We start from the raw sequence: 20,500 nt of genomic DNA, 5'->3' as shown, positions 1-20,500 counted from the left end.
GTTGTTCGAAGGTGGACTAGCACACCAGTTGGGGGTTGACTTACTCTTTTTTTTTTAAGATGAATTTCTGGGCTTTTGCCTTTACTTTGACAGGACAGTCATAGTGTGAAAGGGGGAGAGAGAGGGGATGACATGCAGCAAATGGCCGAGGTTGTAATCAGACCTGCGGCCGCTGCGGCAATGACATTGCCTTTGTACATGGGGCGCCTGCTCTAATAAGTGAGTTACTGGGCGCCCCTCAATTTACTCTCATGTTCACGCCTCAATTGGACCTGAACTGGCCTTGGCATTCTGCAAATGCTCCGTTGTCCCCGTGCCGAACTTTGACCCGGAAGTCGAACAGCATATGTTTGTAGAAGAAAGCCACAAAAACAAAAAAAAAGAAGGAAAGAAAACAAAACAAGACAAAGGTACCAAGTAAAGCGTAGAGTATGTACGAAATGCACAGTGCTGAAATGTCATTCATGTTGTCATCGTTCGACATTGCCACTTACTTACTTGTCTGTAATGTGATGCAATAGGTCAACCAGAAGAAGATTCAATAGCAACTAGCTGAAAGTGGGAATATCAACACCCACTGTGGCGGAGTCGAACATACTTTCGTCCATAAATTGATTCTCCTCTGGTGCCTTCATACAGGGCAGACGGGACAATAGTTCACTTACACAAGGGTGTGTCTACGAAGTGGCCTGGGGTGGCATAGGTGCCACGCCATTATGATATGCTACCCGCCCAGTCAGTTTGAACTATTTGACAAGTAAAATTAATTATAGTTTAAAGGTGCAATTAAGTCTTAAATCTGAGTGACAGTAATATGCCAGAGTAGCATTTAGCCTGAATAATTTTCCAAATAAATTGATGCAACAGTTAAAACTTGTTCACACAGTTTTTTTTAATTAAATTCTTTTGGCACTTAACCTTTGGTGGCACTTAATACCTTCCATGATACTATTTTTAACTTTTGGAGGAACAATTTCTTTAATAAAATATTAGAAGCTTTATTTTACATTTGTGTGGTGTCACTCTGTCGTGTTTTGATTGGAAGTCGGTACATGTAGGGGAGACAAAAATGGTAAATTAAAGCTATACCGACGCGTGTGCCCGCAGCAGTGCTCATACATGCCACCCACTGCACCACTGCAATTAAATGACCTAATCAAGTTATAACCGTAGCTCCACTGAACTGCGCGTGTAAACGTGCTGTCTGACTGAGGCTTTGAGCTTCATGGTACAGCCTTAAGTACTTATTATGATTTAAATAGTTGCCTCTCTGATGTTAGCATGTTGCTACAATACAAACTCTTGCAAACACAAACACAGTTCGTCACATGCTTGATGGGAATAGGAAAAAAAATCATCGGCTAAACTGGTAAAAAAACAGAAAAAAATGTATATTTTATAATGCTTTAAGTTTAATCTGCTTCAAATGAGAAATGCAGGCGGTAATCTTTAGAAACCTATAGGAAATCAGTACTATGAACAAAAGCACCTCAAGCTGGTATACTGAACCATGTGACCACAAACAAACCATGCATTCACACATTTCTCCTTTCAAAGCACACAGTATTAGGACGTGACTGTATTATCAGAATCAACAACTGCTCTGTAATGTAATGTGTTACTGAGCCCCTTTTTGTCACAATGCTGCCGCTGCTCTCAGAGTATTATGTTAATCGGATCATAATGATTGGTGAAAGTGGTGTGTGTGTGTGTGTGTGTGTGTGTGTGTGTGTGTGTGTGTGTGTGTGTGTGTGTGTGTAGGGGGGAGAAAGACCCTACGGCACAATGCACTGAGCGTGTGCAAAGCATGAATAGATATATCTGACAACTACGGTAACACGCCATGTTTGTTCCCCTGCATCGTCCACTCATTCACATAATATATGTAACCTATTTGATAAAGTGCTAATGGTCTTTTAATTTAACGATGACTTGAGAAGCGACTTCTCCAGAGCTCCAGTTCTCATGTGCATTAGTGTTTATTGCCAGGAGCATAGGAATTTGCATCAGCAGTCACCCACACACAGTGATTAATTCAGCCATTATTTCAGATGCATCCTCGGCCCAAACTCGATTCCGCAGCAAGTTAACAGCCTCCAACTCCTCCTCCCTATTTATTCGTGTCATATGATATTTTCGCATGTGACAAATGATTAAGCCCTTGCAAATAGCCCTAGATGATACCTGACAGTTTGTGTTAGTTTCATAAACTTGCATTTCTCACACAACACAACAATACACGAAGCAATTAATTTTTGTTTGTTAGGGACCTGATTAAAGGACGGGGAAGACAAGCAGAAAATAAAAATATTGTAACAGTATGTTTGAAGCAATTACAAAAACGGTCTTCCTTTATTTTTTTCTGTTTTAATATGTGTTTATGCCAATTAAGTCGTTATCTTTCAGCCCACAATTTCACTCGAACACCGCAGACGTGGGCTTGGTAATTGAAAATACATTAAATTTAATCTTGAAAAGAAATCCCAGGACATTAGAATTAATATTATTGTGGCCTATTAACTTTATTCAGTGTAAAAGCAATATAGCAGGATTTTAAACAGATACCTGTGAGAATTGAAAATTATAAATAATCTCTTGAACAGTGGAGATGCTAGAGGTCATATGGTATAGCTGGATGGGGCCCCGATTAAGGGGGCTTTGGGGAAGCGATGGTGCTCTATATATTGCCTGGATTAGAGGTTTAAGGGGTCGGGTTGGGTGGCATATCCAATATACTCGATGTATCACTGCTTGATTGTGAGATATATAAAATGTCTATATTGCAAACATCAAATACACATGATCATGTGTATTAAGTCAACAGCATGAGACTCACTTCGGCGTTTCAGTTCTCTTGCTCTCTATTATGGCTCTCTTTCTCTCAAAAAAACAATCACAAACATGTTTCAGCACACACACTCCTCCCATCTAGACTACTTCATGAAACTCAGTAATGTGTGTGCAGTCGAGGCCTGTGTTTTTGTATCTGCAGGGCTCCAGGCCGCTACTGCTCAATCGCATTTTGCATCCAGCTTACATTGCATAAATCATTACGCTTAAAGGCGCCACGGAAAAATTTTAACTTAGTTTAAGGATATGGTCAGTAGATGAGGTGTGTGTTTTTGTACCTGCAGGGTTCCTGACTGTGACTACTTAGTCAAATGTTACGACCATGGAGCACCAATGCGCCTTGCAAATACTATCAACATATGGACTGGGGAGCTGCTAACATCTAACTGTTGACCAGAAGCTTCAGATTCACAGCAAAAACATTTCCAGCCTGAGGTGAGCCAGGTGCCTCAAATTAAAAGCACCCTTAGTTCTGCGTTTATTTATTTCATGGTAATAATACTTAATTTAACTTGATTTTACGACAGTAGCTACTTTATTTAACCTAATTGTAACTGTAGTTACTTTAAGAATTTAGTATTTTATTAGTTTGCAGTTGTTCAGAGGGAATTTCAAAGTATCAAGTATTATATTGTATATTGCAATATTATTTTAAGCCATATGGCCCTGCCCTAGTTGATGGATGTCATTGCAAAATGTGTAAATATGAGTGACAATCATTTGGAGGGCCCCAAACATGTGCTTGAATGCCTCTCCTGATTGTGCACTATCGCTCTTGAAAAATCACTTTAAAATGATTTTCTGAATCCTAATCCACCCTTAATAGAGACGTAAATCTACTTTTCCTGGTAATGGTCAACACACCAAAATAGAGTGGGCTGGATGGAGGAATCTCTATCATAACCACCAAGTCTGGCTTCATTAGAGCGTCTCTGTGCAGCTCTGTTGGTTGACAGGTGTGTGATACATTCCCCAGATCATTGCACAAACTGGACCACACTTCTGTGAGGATATTGAGGGAGGCTACATCATTTGTTTGGTTCTGACTCAGTCTGTATGTTTTTTTTTCACTCCACATGCAGATCAAAGTCGTAAAGAGCAAAACCAAAGGACAACAATGCATCAGTAAGAAACTCTGAAAGCCTAATCAGTTCACCGGGGCAACATCTATCCGAGCTAAGCTGTTTCTGCAACTCACCTTGAGGTTAATGTTTTAAGCAATGCAAACATCTGAGCCTTGGGAAGTAACACTCTCAGGGAACAAGGAAATGTAAATGAAATTGACACAGAGGTTAAACTGTTAATGGAGCATGTTTTTACAATTACCAATGCAAATATCTACCATAACTGTCGTGGTAATGCATGTAAATAGGGACTGTTTCATTTGCATAGAGGTGCACACCCGCCCCAACAGGCTCAGTCAGCGCGGTAAACAGCTCCGAGAACACTGTTGTTCTAGCAGGAGGATTCATGTCTCTTAAACTGCCTTTTGCCAAATGCAGTTCTCAACTTAAAGTGAGACCATGTAACATTTGAAGGAAGAAATCATGCATTTTTCTCCCAAATTAAATGTTGAATTCACAAGCAATAACAGGCATCTTTGTTTCGTTTGGAATACTCAAAGGTTTTGTGCAGGGTTGGAAATTAGCACCAGCTACCAGCCAAATGATGGTAAAATCTGCAAGTGTGTGATAGATTTGCTTCACTCACCAGCCAAAAAACCCCAATGGTAATCTATTGAGTGGGTGGTAGATTTCATAATCCACCAGCTACAGTGGCAGGTGGACAAAAAAATTAATTTCCAACCCTGGTTTTGCTACTACAGCCTAACTTGGTTTGGTATGACTCGTAGCTTATGATGGCTAAAATGTTGGCTTGTGCTATTGTTACACTACTTGATATATACAATTATCAAAGAATTGTCATTCAAGGCCACAGTGGCTGCTCTTCATCAAAAGTTACACATACCCTCCACCAAAATAAATGTGTGTAGCCTATATCCCTCTGTTTCTTTTGGGTTTTTTTTGGTGTCACGTTACATCTTACAGACAGGATGGACTCCGGCAAACAAGTTAGTGAGCAGTAGAAAACAGCACAGAGGCCCTTAAAAAATTTACAGTGGTTACTTCTTTATTTATTTCTGATAAATATTCAGTCTCTCTATCGAACTTGGTGCAGATTAAATTTTGAATGATGCTCGAGCACTTCTTGGACTGAGACCAAATTTTTTTTCTGGCAGTTTGTTATTGCATTGTACCAACAAAGAAGCTAATATTTGTGCATCCATTCCAGGTGTTGTATTTCCATCAGTGCCGATTGTAGCTAAAGACGTTAAATGCCCAAGTGCGTCCGGACTGAATGCTGTTTGTAAGTTTCCCATAAAAACAAAAGCCAGATGTTAGCAGGTGGTCATGTTTTTTATACAGCAGTAAAAGTGCTATAGTTGTACTTCAGGGATTGTAAGCATTATTAGTCTGAGTCATTTGATTCATGATTGTCAGGTTGTCTGCACACAGTTCTCAACATGGAGGTAGCTGAGCTGGCAGCTAGCAGCTAAAGATGCCAACAGGGCAACAGTGCAGACAGGGCTAATGGTGTTAACTTTGGGGGGGTCCCAAGGGTGGGTGCTAAGCGTCAGTTGTATCTGCCCTATGAGCTCAGAGCAACCGTGTGTAGTTAGCCATTAGGATGCACACACGGACTCAAATGCACGAAAAGCTGAACCTTCTACCACAACAAAGAACAGAGAAGCTGTGACGATAACACACAGAGGGAGCAGGACTTCATCCTCTGCCGGTACTCGGCTATATCTCTCGCAAATAGTTGTTTTCTGCCAAAATAATGCTCTGAAAATCCTAAACAGCTCCTTTAAGTATTTACAGCAGTCATGTAACTGCACATCAGAGACAGTGAAAGGGGTTAAGAGTGTGTTGAGGCCTGCACGTGAGTGTCCCAGGCAGCCTTATTAGTGGGATGGTTGAAATTCCAGAGTCCTGAGTCAGTCAGAGCTGCTCCAGCTGTGGAGACATTTCCTGGTGATGTCCAAACAGGTTCACTCGGACAAGAGAGGCCCGATAATCTCTCAGCTGCACTGTAAACAACTGAAGACAAGCCATTACATTCTTGAGTTATTGCTTACAGTCACATGTGTCATTTACCGCTCTAATAATCGTGAAATAAGTTTAGCAGTGTACTCTTACTCCTCTCTCCTTTGCAGCTGTAAACACACACTCTCTTTTTGCTCTGGAGTTAACCTCATCCTAGCATTTCTCAAGGGCACAGAACTGCCATAATAGTGTTCATTCACGATTACTGCCCTGCACCACTGCCAGTAAATGCCACAGAGATGGCTTTATCTCTGCATGTTTTGACTTCCTGTCCCACTGATCCATATGAGTGCGAGCTGTGCTTGCCAACAATCCCATCCTCACACATTTAGACAGACGGAGGGGGGAAAAGAGCTTCCTTTGAGAGCTTGAGAATACATTAACCGTGTTGACAAAATATTTTAGTCCTGCGCAGACAGCTAAGGAAAGCAAAGGAACAAAGTGTACTCAAGACTCATGACTTAGTTAGTTACAAGTCAGACACTGCGTGGCCAGTCGTCACCGGGGTTTCTCTCTTTAATGTGTGTAAATATTATTCATGAAAGTGTTCAAAGCATTCTGAGGAATAAGTCAGGTAAATCCAGACTGACTCTAAGTAGACAGAAAAGGTGTTTAGAAAGCAATAGCTATTTTTTCTCAGCAACAGAGGAGACTTTGTGGTGACGTGTTGGATAGAGATAATATGGATTAAGTGGTAGTGGAAAGAAAGTTTCATGTGAATATGTTCTTAGGACTTCTCTTCCTTTTTTCAGTTTTGTTGTGTCCCACTCAAGTCAAAGCACGTGCAGAAGTTTCACAATTGTATTCTTTTCTGTTTGTTTACATGGATTAGGGATGTCAACAGTTGACCGCAGAGAATATTTTTTACCGGTTACACATTTGTGTCTATGGGTTAATTTTACTGCTCCTCAGTTTACTGCACTGCGTACCTCTCGGGTGAGCTAGGAGCTACATGGCACCAGACCTGGGTGGTGCGCAATGCAGAGTGGCCTAGGAAGTATTGGAGACATCACAAAAAACCAAAATTTCACCACGTCTAAATAGTGTTTTGAAATGCAGTGCTAAAGCTCACTGAGTCATCAGAGCGCCAGACTAAAATGAAAGGCCTTTTTCCTTTATAAAAGTTAGTTTATTACATCCCTAACGTGGATATAAACATATATTTGTATGCATTTGTACATGCAGGATTCTCCTCTCCAGTCTTTCACAGCATGCACCTCTCTATCTCCTGGCTACAGATCAGCTTCTTCTAAGCACGAACCCTCTCAGAGACGCCAGAAGATTTCTTTGTTTCTGTAGTGTCCTCCCTCTCTGTCTCTCTCACTTGAAAACATACACGTTCAGAAGTGATGAATAGCAGGTGCCCCCCCCCCCCCACATACCTTCCCCCACTCTGCACTCCCCCACTATTACCACCGGTGCCACTGATCTGCAGATTGCACAGCGCTGATTAATCTCCGCTTGACAAGCTGAGTCTGATTCATGTCGCTCGGACACTGCAGAAAGTCGCCAAATTCCCCTCAATTAGAGGCGAGTTGGGGGGTACAGTGCTGTCTTTGTAGATTCATGGTTGGTTCAAATGTTAAAAATAGGTTCCTTTTTTTGTCCAGAAATAGCAGTTTGATCCCCAAATGAGAGCCATATTCATATAATGTAATTGATGTTTTAAATGTTGAGGCCCCATATTTGTGAGTGTAGCACACAACATGTTTTGACTTGCTACAACAGAACTCAGACCTGACTATCTAATCAAACCATGATGCAGTAAAGAGATATGATCGGAACAAAACTCCAAACAAAACAATTAATTCTTTCTACCTGATAAGGCAGGACACGTGGAGCTAAAAATACGATAAACAGCAGAGCCACACTTGATTTACATGTTAACCAGGATTGCAAGGCTGCTTTGTAACATTCTCAGTTAGGTCTCTCTCCCCACCCAGTAGCTGCAAGGTATCATGGGGACCCAGTGGCAGGTGTGGGTGTGCCGTGATAGACTGCACTGGAAACCAAAGTACGTCACCCTTGAGAGGTGTGGTGAGGGAGGGGGAGACCATGGATGGTGTGTTTGTTTTGGGGTTTTCCTTCTGCAGATAAGAGCAGCTGCAGTTTAAAGGGCTGGGCGCATGAGTGTCTGCTGGGGATATCTACAGTGTGCAAAGCAAACTGGACAACTCCCACTTTGCATTAGTGTGTTTGTGCATGTGTGTGGCCGTGTGTACACAGGGACACAGTCAAGTGTGTGCAAGGAGATAGACCAGACATGCAAAGTATGAGACACAAATAGCTACATGTACCCACCAGATGCATTTAAAAAAATAAGATTCCTAAAAAATGCATGCAGTCTAGATATACTACATACATTAACATTTGTAAATGTTAAAGGACAGTTCACCTCAAAATAAAAAGTGCAAATTTTTTCTCTTACCTGTAGTGCTATTTATTAATCTAGATTGTTTTGGTGTGACTTGCCGAGTTGGAGATAGTGACCAAAGAAATGTCTGTGTTTTCCTTAATATTATGGAACTAGCTGACACTTGGCTTGTGCTGTTCAAAGTGACAAAAAAATACATGTGAAAAACTCAACAGCAGTTCCAGAAGTCATGACCCGGTTTCCTCAAGATAATCCGCAGACCTTGTTGTGAGCACTTTCATCTAGGAACTACTTTGTTTCTACCGAACTACTTCCACCAACTGTATCACCGAGCAGAAAAAAATGTGCATCTACTCACTGATGTGTGGCTCCTTCCTGTGACAGCACAGATGATTTATTATTGTTATTATAACATTTTATTATATTTTATTATGCACACATTTTAAACATGAATGACACCTTGGCTCAGTTGTACTAGATGAGCTAGCAGTAGATGCACGCTTTCTTCTACGCAGTGATACAGCACACAACATATCAAGAGAAAGCAGACATCTCCACGGCCAATTTCTTCAACACTCGGCAACTCACACCAAAACTGTTTAGTCTGATAAAAAAGCATTGCTGGTAAGAGTTCAAATTGTTTTTGATTTTGGGGTGAACTGACTCTTTAAGTTGTATTTCTGTTTGAATTAGCACAAGACAGTCGGCAGCTGCAGGGTGTAGGCTATAAGTACAGAACATTCTTGAGTGAATGTAAACGGTTTCCATCTGCCTACCAGCAACAGCTCATGTGTTTCAAATGGGCGTGTGAGCAACTGTTAAAAGCAACTGTGTCAGTGCCCTTGATACACACTTAAGCTTGAGACCAGTCAACACTGTTATCTCTCTCATTAATGTGAACTAGTAGGCAAGACGTGGATGAAGTCGAATCTATAAAACACACAACAGATTTTTCCATGTTTTCTTGAACTCCTCTCCCCCGTGAGATAAAGATAAACTGCGGTGAAGTAATGTTTGGAGGAAAGCACAGTTCCCTTAAGCTTATCATTGCTCAATCGGCTCCGTGCTTCCAGAAATAGATGGGGTGAGGGGTTGGACTGAGGCAAAGGACTGAAAAGCCATTAACTGTTTTTTGCTGAGGAGGGTGACATTACCATAAGGCCTTGTCCGGCTGGCTGGGACCACAAGCTGAGCTGAGCTCCACCTGTTTTTATGACAGGCGGAGAGGGAGGGGAATGGGGGGGGGGGGGGGGGGGTTCGTTTGGCACCGGATTAACATCAACAGTGGCGCTGGCAATGTTTCACTCTCATTCTTTCTCTCACTCCCAGTCACATTGCTCCATGCCTTTCCCATTCCCTTTTCTTTTCATCAAGCTTCTGTCTCTCTTTGTTTCTCTGTGCATTTCTGATCCCACTCTCAGCCTCGTCGTACTTGGATATGCTCACTGGTATTCTTAGTACGGCACTTTTATGGCATTCACATCCTCTTTATCAAACTACCTCCCTTTTTTTCCTGCGCTGCCTTTCAGTCACACCTTATCAGACGTACTTGTGCACACAGTACGAGTTTATTCAAACATTTGTTTGCTACTTTAAATATGACATAAATAACATATCTATGAGTCTGGGGCAGGACACTCTACAAATGCATAGTCTTAACATGGAGGTGGCTGAGAATGCTAACTCAATAAACAGTGCTAACAACGGCAACAGTGCTGACAGACCTAACAGTGTTACCTTAGGGGTTAAAAACGGACGTTGCTATGCTTTCATAACAACGCCATCCAGTTTTAAGCAGTAATCTCAGTGCAAAATAGAGGCCATTAGATGGTCAATCAGACACACTCATAGGGATTCATATGCAGTAACATGCACTGTGGCCAGACCGTCTACCACAACAGAGAGAAGCCCTTTTTGCACAGCCTGTTCATTCAGGAATGTTGCACTGTAATTCCGCCTCAACGTTCAGTTTAAAAACATATAAGCATGGGATGGGGGTACAGATACAGGCATCCTACAGTTTAAAGAAAGTGACCTTTCAGACATTAAAAGGAGATTTAAAAAGCAGCTAGCAGCTAACTCAAAGCGGAAGGATAGCAGCTGAAAATGTCCACGTATTGGGGAGACAATGAGCTCATTACCAGCTGAGCTGAGATCAGCTGTTGTGTAACAGGGATAGTAGATGATTGTTATTGCCATGCTGTGTTATTGTAATTGTATTGTAATTGTTTAGGAACCACTGCCAATGCATATATGTTATATGCCACACTAGAGGCCACCACTCTTGTTTCTGCTATGTTGGCATGCTGTCTAAAATCACACACTGGAGCGGGATGATGCCTCTGTCATTGGTTCTGTGTAAAAATGCAAAGGTAACATTAAGAAGTGACTTCGTATAGGCTCTGTAGCACAATCTCTGTGTAAAAAGGGCAACCGTTCAAGAGATTTTTCATGACTGTGTAACACGTAACACCTCTTTTGTTTGTGGGATGCTGGCATGCTATGTTGCCGCTGTTGTTTGGATCTGTCTCAAAAAACAAAGGGGGCGTAGTGAATGGACTTCATAGCGGCCCTATCAAATGACATATTTGTATAAAGGGCAAGAAAGCAAGCTCAACTTTATTCTCTCAGGACGCCATTACACCTCTATATCATTACACAGCAAGTACTTGTTTGCTGCTTTATTAATTCTGCAAGCTTCTTTAAAATCCCAACCTTTGTGCTTGTTGAAACGGACCCTGAGTGAAAGACCCTGCGCCTGTTGCATATACAGAAACCTGGCACTTATACTGAATATAGTGATCAAATGTAACCAGGTTACATTATGTTAAAATACTAAAATAATAATCAGAAATCCTTAACAGAATATGTTCCAGACTTAAGATCCCTAACCATGAAAGCTTACAGAAATACCTTTACTGGAATTTCAGGTTGATATAAAGCTTAGTAACATTCATAGTAGTATCATAGTCTTCTTTAAATGAAGCGAGGACAAAATAAAATGCTCTGGTGATAGTGATGCCCTTTGATGGTTGCTGGAGGTTATACTACACGCTCCTTTTATCTACAGCTACAGGACATCACTGGTTACATCTCTGTATCCCCTATTGATTCTCTCCCTGTATCGAAAAACATAAACTGGGAAAAGAAAGCGTTGATGTCCTCTATTTCTGCCTCCGTTATGCTATCTTAGTGTCCAAAATAGTGATTTACAGATGATCAGCACCAAAAATAGCCAGGCAGACGGATCAGGGATGTGCAAAAAGTGATAACAATCCTTCAAAGGTGTTTTTAGAACGACCTGTTCCACACCGCGGCAGATTATACATGTACATAAACACAGTGTCACAGATAAACAAACACACTCCCACCCGCCTCTGTAACACTCACAGTATCAGCAACGGAGATAAACCCCCCCACATTCACACACACAGGCTGAACTTTACACAGCCTATCAAGCCCCAAGTGTATCAGGGGACACGCAGACTGACAAGCGATGATGAGCCGGCCCCAGGGGGACCGTGATATGCCAGCAGGGTCAGGGTGATTTTAGTCAGCCAGCGCTGGCATGACACAGTCCAACAAGCTCTCGTCACAAGCAGTGACACCGCAAAGGTCTCAACTTGAACCCATAAAATCAATTCTTCCTTCCAAGTGTTTTGCTGAAATTTTGATTATTATCTTCAGCAAAAACAATTTGACTTGAATCCCCAAACCAGCCAAAAAATACAGAGCTAAAGTGTTTCGTTTAAATGTTGGAAAAACATTTTTTGACAGGTTTTATCTGAAATAAACACAATAAATGATTCAATACAATACAAGATACAATACTCTCTCTGGATGTACACACTTGCTTCTCGTTGCATAAAAAAGTACTGCCAGTTACTCATTAACGGGCCACATCCTTGAGGACACTGGGTGAAATGTAACTGATCGGCTCAGCATTTAGCGACACTCTCCTGAACAGGTTTGAGTGCTGTTTTCCTCCATGACACGATGTCTTTTATTATTGAAGTTAATAAGTGACTCTATGGAGGGGGAGTTTTCAATATGGCCTCCCAAAAACAAGGAGGTGAGAGTGCAGAGGAACAGCACCATGGAGCTTGGAGGGAGTTTTGCATTAAAACGCTTCAGCAGATATTTTCACCTTAGAGGATGTTAGCATAGCCTGTCACCCTCTGTCAGCTATGCAGAGAGTTGCTGAAAACAATTTAGCGTTGTCTTGTGCTCCACTACACATGATGGCATTTTATAAGGACACTATCAGATAAGTACTCTGTCTGCTGTGCAGTTTAACCCTTTGAAACCTGAGCAAATTGGCTCAATTTTTGTTAAAAAAAAACATGAAAAAAAGGCCATGAGCAACTTCACAAAACTACCTAAAATTAGCAAGAAATAAAGTAAGTAATAAAAAAAACCTCATTTTAAAATATATAATTATAATAATCAGAAATATTGCTTTCTTGATATGTTTTTTCTAGCTACTTGATAATACCCTAATGATTCTTTCTCTCTCTCTTTTTTTTTTTTTAAAGATAATTTTCAGGTCATTTTTTTTCTGTCACCTTTTAATATTTTTTGCAATTTGCTGGACATTTCATGCCAAGTTGCTGATTGTCTTTTTTCCTCGTTTTTGCAGGATGTCAAGCCAATTTGCTCACATTTAAAAGGTTTAAATGCTTGTGAAAGGTGTCTGAATCAGGGTTGCACACTAACATTTTTTTGTCCTCCTGCCACTCTGGCTGGTGGATTCAAAAATCTACCAGCCTCTCAATAGATAACATTTGTTGTGACTCGTGAGTGAAGCATATCTACCAGCTAAATGGCATATTTTACCAGCATTTGGCTGGTACTAATTTCCAACCCTGTTCTAACGGCAGCACAAAAAACTGATGAAGATCCAAGTTTCAAAGGGTTAAACCTCTAAATTGTGCTTCATGGTTTAGCAGCCTGTTAGCTAACAACCTATGTACATATGAGGCCTTGCTTTAGTTTAGGAGGTTGTCAGTCTTGACACAATCACACTCCAGCTCTCCATATGTGTAATGACACTTGGCCCAAGGGCAACTGTTAGCTAACACAGCCTGCATGGTGTGAACAAATGCTGAGGGTTTGTGGTGAGACGTGTGTACTAACATATAATATTACAGGAAAAGGGTATGAAATGTGCTGTAATATATCATCTAATGTAGCAATTCATTTTTGCATAACCTATTGTGAGTCAAATCTATCTGAGGACATATCGATGCACCAAACAAGTGAACTGTAAAAATGCATGTGGGCGTATTTAGGAAAAACCTGATTGCTCTGACCTCAGGACGGATTTCTGGATCTGCCCCGACACGTTAGAAAACCCTTAAATACTCTGCAAGCAGCTCAACCACAAAAACCAAAGACAAACTGAAAAATTATTTTCAAGCTTTTTAATACAAACTTAATAAACTATCAGTCCCTCTTAACATGTAAGACACTGACTCCAAATACTTTGTTATACCGTTTGTTTTTATCAAGTATTGCACAATGTAGGTACAAAATTAATATACGATTACATTTTGTCCATAATATAGCAAAAATCTTTAAACTCTTAACAGAAAATACAACTCTTATGTTTTTCAAAAAAGCAAATATTCTTAAATCCCACCACTACGGAATATTCTGTACACAATCTTTAGAATAGTCAATGTTTTTTGTTTTTTTAAGATGGATTCATTTTTATAGTTTCAATAAAAAAAGAAAACATAAAGTTGCTGCAGCCATCACAGATCACTGGAGTAGTAAAAAGATATAAATGCAATACCATGTCGTAGAAACAATAGATACTCTGATATTTTACAAACTCTGTACTAAATTAAATTATACAATTAGAAAAAAGACCAGGAAATCCCACTTATTTATGCCAATTTCTTGAAATAAAAAAATTGGCGGTGTCCAGTTATGTTTAAATACTGAAAGAGGCCATGACTTGTGGTGGTGTTTTTTTTTGTCTTTTTTTATATCTTAAAACAGTCACATAAAAAAAAATATTTTGTGCTTGGTTGGCAAAAGAAATAACAATGATGCATGTTGAAGTTTAGGTAACCAAGCTTGGACATCTTGTACTGAAGGTATAACTCAAGGGGGCAAAGTAATTCACCCTCGGGCTCATGCTCTTAGACTCGTAACATAGATCTTACAGCTGACAAGTCACTTTTTCCTTTTACCCATGACATTCTGTTCTCGTTTACACTTTTTTTTTCTTTTTCAAAATGTGCATTTGTGTTTGTTTCCCCCCTTATCACATTATCTCTGGTCGTTTCTGTGTGAAGTAGTAGCTTAAGTAGTACCTTTCACGTGTACTAGTTGGCCATAACTGGCTGGAATTGCTGGTTAGAATACTGCATGTTGTTCAAGCTGAAATTCAAGCCATCCATAAGGGACTTGTCGTTAAGGCCACCGTAGGCCGCAAACATGTCGAAGGCATTGCTGTACTGCAGCGGGCTGAGGCTGAGCGAGCTGTCCCCAGGGAAGAGAGCGCTCTGGCTGCCCTGGCCCTGAAGGCTGGGGAACACAAACTCCTTGGCATTGGGGGACAGGGCTGAGGGCTTCTGGTGCTGCTGCTGCTGCACGCCGAGGCCCAACCCGTACAGAGAGTGCATGGAGGTGGAGATGGCTTTCTGTTTCAGGAGACTGTTCACATTCAGGCCCAGGTTGGTGGGAGAGGTACGTGCCACCTTGTTCCCAGCGCTGCTGCTGCTGTTGTTATTGTTGCGTCCGCTGCTTTTCATCTTAGTGGAGCCGAACTTGGTGGCGGCGAAAGTGGCTGTCGTGAAGGTTAAAGGCTGCGTGGAGCGGGGCATGAAGGTGGGGCTGACCGCCGCCGAGTGGCCGAAAGGAGGAGAGGGCGAGGTGGAGCCCGGAGAGGCTCCGTTCACAGGCTCGTTGATGGGCATGAAGACCTGTGCGTCGGGATTGAAACTGTTCTTGATCTCCTTGTCCAGATCAAGCCCCCCACTGCTAGCTCCACTTTCGTTGCTGTCATCGACGTACAATACTTTGACGGGCCCCTTCTCCCCGATCTGATAGGACACCTCGAAGGGGTCAATCCACACGCTGAGGTCTTGGGGCAGGTTGTTGCGGACATCCTCAATGTCCAGCCCGCTCTCTTTGGCTGCCTTCTCCACCACAGGGTCCACCTTCTCCCCCACGTGGATACATCTGAATCCTGAGCCCTTGTATGGCTTGTCCGGGTACCAGTGTCCCTCATATTTCTGCTTCAGCTGCCTCTCCAGCTCCTCGCCGAAAATGTTAACCCGCCGCCGTGGCAGCTTGTTATACAGGTAAGAGATGATGAAGTTGAGAGCTACTTGGATTTCAAGCTGCATAGCTAACTGCCGAAGTTTACCAGGTGCGTGAAGATGAGGTGTGTCTGACCTTGAATGTGTCCACTGGGTCTGCTTTGTTTATCCGTGGTTGGCAACACAGATGCTCTCCAGGCAGGATGGCGAAAGCGACCAGTATTTGGATAAAACAGGTTCAAAAGCAAAAGTGCTGGTTTTGTAGAAGCAGTGTCCTTCCACAGGGTGTGATAATTTTTTTCCTGCAACAATTGATAGAGAAAAAAAAAAAACCTCTTAATCATCCACGTCGAAACGTTTACATAAATACAAACATTTCAGCTCCTTCTGGCGAGTGCAGACTTTATAAAGGGGAGTGCAGGCAAGTGTCCTTTAATTATTAACCATCTGTCAGCACATGTTGCATTTTTATTGACTGCTGTGAGCTCAAGTATCATAAGATGTCACACAACAGTTAACCGAAGCAGAATTTCACACTCAGGAGAAAATATGCAGCTATTGCAGGAACATCAGCACAGAGCCCACTGATCGGGGATCAAGTCTGTTCATCTGGCATGCAGTATATTGTTTATGTAAATGTCAGAAAGTGGGTATTGAGCACGTTAACCTCGCACTAATACTCGGGAATCCTGTTACATAATAGGCTACTGGATAGCTTCCATACAGCAGGAGACTGGGAAACTAATGCGGGGTTGTTGCATTTAGGCCAATCAACGAAGCTGATAAACTTAACCGAGAAAATGCCTTGTCAATAATACCTGCTGCGGAGATAAGTTAGCGAAGAGATGATTAAGGTGGATTTCAAACCATGTCACTGGGGCTGGTTTGATGTGCGCAGTCGGAGCGCTTCCTATATAAAAAAAAAACACTGGCGAAATAGTACTTCACGCACTATGGCTACACCCATATGTTTGGCAATTATGCACAAAGAAGAAGAAATACTTGAACGTTGCAACATCGTGTTGGATAAAGTGTAAATGTCACAAACTAAAAAGACAAACAAAACAGAATCCAGGTAAATATTCTTCAATGCGCTGCAATAATCACCACAGATAGGAACAGCTGAATTGAGGCATATGCCGACAATTTTAGGCGTCCTAAATACACAAAAATTGATTAACTTATTCATCCAAATGAGGAAATAAAATCTGCACAGGGATATAACTGCAACACTAAACGCCTCCCTCATGAGACTGCCCTCGCGAGCCGAGAGGAGATTCCTCACTGTTGCGAAATGGCTACAGGTCTTAATACATTATATCAGTGTAGTAAAGTTACCAGGTATTATGTTGCAATTTTACAAATTATGCGATCATGGCTATAGCAGCCTGACACCGATTAAAAAAAGATATTTTGAGCTAAATTCACGAGCAAAGTAGGGTCTCTGTGCTGATATTGTTGTCATTATTTGACGCGAAAAAAAGGACATACTGAACACTTTTATCGCACGCACGCGCTTGCACACACGCTCACTTTCTTGCGCGTGCACACACACTCACTTTCTATCGCTCTCTCTCTCACGCGCGTACACACACACACACACACACACACACACACACACCCCTCCCTAACTTCGTGGACTGACGCAGCAAATCAGCTTAGTAAGTAGCTATGAATACAGCTACAGTACGACAGCGAGCATAAATAAAGGACACAATAATACCAAATATATCACAAGAAACAGAAAAATGTCGGATGAAAATACTTACTTTGTCGTAAAAAATAAAGATTCTCAGTAGTTCTGAAGTACCGTTAGTTAGTGCAAATAGAAAAAAAAGTATAAATACTTTCTTCACATAGAATATATTATCAACGTTACAAAAAAGTATTCCAGTACATGTACATTTCGGAGGATTGGCGTTTGCTTCGGTTTCTGTTTTTAAGGTTATTTTTCGTTTTTTTTCCTCTTTCAGCAGGCTTGCAGAGTAGCTCCCGCCTCTCCGGGAGTTTTGCTACTTCGTCCTCGTCCTGATACAGTGTTGCCTTTATTTATAGCTTTCCTCCGCCATGGGCACGAGGTAGGCGGTGATGCGGTTTCAGAGGTCAAAACAATACGAACGACTGCGATTGGTCCATAGTGCGAGTCCCGCCCCCAGATGAGTGCGGGAGTCGTGCTCTGATTGGCTGATCGGAAATGTCAATCGGTGACATATGATTCTGTGAAATGGGAGAGACGCCTGTGATGAGCGCTTGCGTCAGAGATAACCTAGGTCTGTGCTGACAGCAAAAGGCTAAGTAATTATTATTAAGACAGAAACTGTATTACATAAAGAGATATCCTACCTCTTTTTGTCTTATATTGATACAAATGCTTTATCAATATGAAATGTTGCATTATACATGCCTCACAGACTAAATCATCCCAATTTTGATTAAATAAAAGCAACTCTAAGCATCATTATTATTAGACAAAATGAGGGACGTTATGCCATCAATTGATATTCCTAAACACTGTGCACATGACTCACTGCTCTTTCACTGCCTGTGTCATGTTTTCACCACACAGAAGAGCACTCAAAAGCGCGACCATAATCTCATTTATATGATTTAATTCGCTGTTGTCATAAGGTATTCATACAGGACCCTCGTTTATTCGTGACCTGTCACAAAAAACTGCAGGAGTTATGATGAATATACCCTGCCTGAGAGGAGATTCCCTATAGCGGAACAATACAGCTGGCAGCAGTGTGGGTGGTGCTGAACGCTATCTAGAAAACACGCGCGCTGATTGGTCTAAAACGGGGCAGGAGCCCTACGGTGAATGGTGTGCCCGTATCTAAGGTGCTGATGTAGGCTGCGCACGTCATCGCTCGGCTGAACGCACGTTGTTGCCAAATTTAAAGTGCACCAGCACAAATAGTTGTGTGTTCATGATATGAAGTCACTGCCCTGCAATGTCAGTGGAACTTTACATTGCTGTTTGTGTTGGAAGAAGGATCAGTCTTATGTTACTAGGATTAAAAAAAAATTAAGGGACTTGTTTGTTTATCAGAGGACTTTGTTTTTGCTTTGTTTATGTGCGTGTGTTGTTGTTTGTTGTTCCCTGAAGCAACAAATAATTTCCCATGAGTCTTGTATTGCTCAATAATGTAATAATTCCCCGCAAATGTAATAACTGCTGACTTTGTAATATAAATTGCATTTGACTTTATATCTATGTTGGTTTATTAAGATCCCCATTAGCTTTTGCACAGCTGTAGCTGTTCTTCTGGGGATCTACAGTTGCATGGTGACAACACAAGAATAAATAATCACACTACACAACATAATTTACTAACTTAACACATCAAACTACACATCTGCTATGAATAAGACAATAACAGCAGACAATTAACGCACAGAAAAAAGACTGGACTCTGACTAAACCCGTCATGATCTATCAGATAAACATCATTATGAACATACAATTAAATGCCCAGGAAACAAATATTCCTTAATTAATACATACAATTCATTATTTTGCTGTGTAATATGCTTTGGAAGCGAATGCCATTTCTGTATTGTGCAGTATATCGCTGTATTACATGTGGATTTAGATTTTGGTAAAGTAAAACAACCTCTATCAGCATGCCTCATTAAGTAAATGTGAGTTTCGGCACTAAAAACAAGTTGGGTTTTTTTGTAAAAACTGTGCTACTTTGTTCTGGGCCAGTTGCAATTTTCTTATATTACCTAATGAGGTATTTGACTACTACTGAACAAAAATAAATATAAAATAATGAGATGTCCTGATTGATATTGACATTTTTATCATACTACCTTACTACATTATTGGTAGTTTATTACACGATCCACAACGGTGCAAACTTTGCCTGATCAAAATAAACTGAAAATCACCAGGAATGTAAAAAGTACCCAGAAAAAAGGTGTCACAAGTCTGGTTCTTAACGTTTTTGATCCAGTTCCTCTTTTAAACTTGAAAGGCAATATTTCATTTCCCATTGATAGAAATTTTAGCATATTATGGCTTTGCCTAATAACAATGCACTGTCCATCTGTTGTAAATTTCAAATTCAACTTAACGCCTTGAGTTTACATTTCCAAAATATGAACTAAGTGTCAAATGTCAGTGCCATTTCAACCTACTGAAAAAAATGACACAAATATAAATGGTGTATGTCTGCACACTTCACATTTCTGAGAAAAAAAACCCACTTTTTTATTTTTGTTCACATTTTATTATATCATCAGTAATGAAAAAATGACCCAGCTTAAAGGTATTATTACATTACCAGCAAAAACATTATTATATTATCAGGCAGGAAATTTCTATTACATTAGTTACTATTGGGTTTTATTACATTATTGAAGTGGTTAAGTTCAAGTTTTATTATATTTTCAGAAAATTATTACATTATTGGGTTCCACAAGCCTCCTTTATTTACTGGGGGAAAATGCATGACCCTCCCTCTACCATGAATTAGTTGTTAGATTTTTTTAAAAAGTGCCCTTTTAGGTTTGGAGTTGAAATAAGCCTTGCTTTTCAATCATGTCAGTATTTTAAACTTAGATTTGTTTTGTTTTTTTCTGATGGAAATGTTCATCCCACATGAATCGACCTTCTTCTACTCTCTACCTTCTACCCTCTTCTCTATAATGTGTTCAAGGACCACCGGAAATTTGAAAATCCAACAACAGTTTCTGTTTTGCAGTTTCTGACTATGATAAATGGAGTGATTTTGATTTTGGAAGGCATGTTCAAGCTGTAAAATTAATACAAAGTACCGCCATTTAAAGTTATATGTCCCTCCTCTAAGCCAAGATATAAAACGAAAGTCCCTACCAAGTGATTAAAAAATTATTATATACGCCTCCTCCCTATTTGCACCACCCCT

General features: G+C 40.8%; 1 protein-coding gene across 1 annotated transcript; it reads right to left on the bottom strand.

Moving 5' to 3' along the window:
- Positions 1 to 13,739: 13,739 nt before the first annotated feature.
- tob1a (transducer of ERBB2, 1a) lies at positions 13,740 to 17,627 on the bottom strand. The gene is made up of 2 exons (XM_042505417.1): positions 17,375 to 17,627; positions 13,740 to 15,907 (listed from the first exon to the last, which is right to left on the bottom strand). The coding sequence occupies exon 2, from the start codon at positions 15,690 to 15,692 to the stop codon at positions 14,667 to 14,669; it is 1,026 nt and encodes a 341-aa protein (XP_042361351.1). The 5' UTR covers positions 15,693 to 15,907; positions 17,375 to 17,627; the 3' UTR covers positions 13,740 to 14,666.
- Between the last annotated feature and the right edge of the window lie 2,873 nt (positions 17,628 to 20,500).

Source organism: Plectropomus leopardus, chromosome 17, assembly GCF_008729295.1.
Source record: "Plectropomus leopardus isolate mb chromosome 17, YSFRI_Pleo_2.0, whole genome shotgun sequence".
Classification (NCBI taxonomy): domain Eukaryota; kingdom Metazoa; phylum Chordata; class Actinopteri; order Perciformes; family Serranidae; genus Plectropomus; species Plectropomus leopardus.
This window is presented reverse-complemented; position numbering and strand designations above follow the sequence as displayed.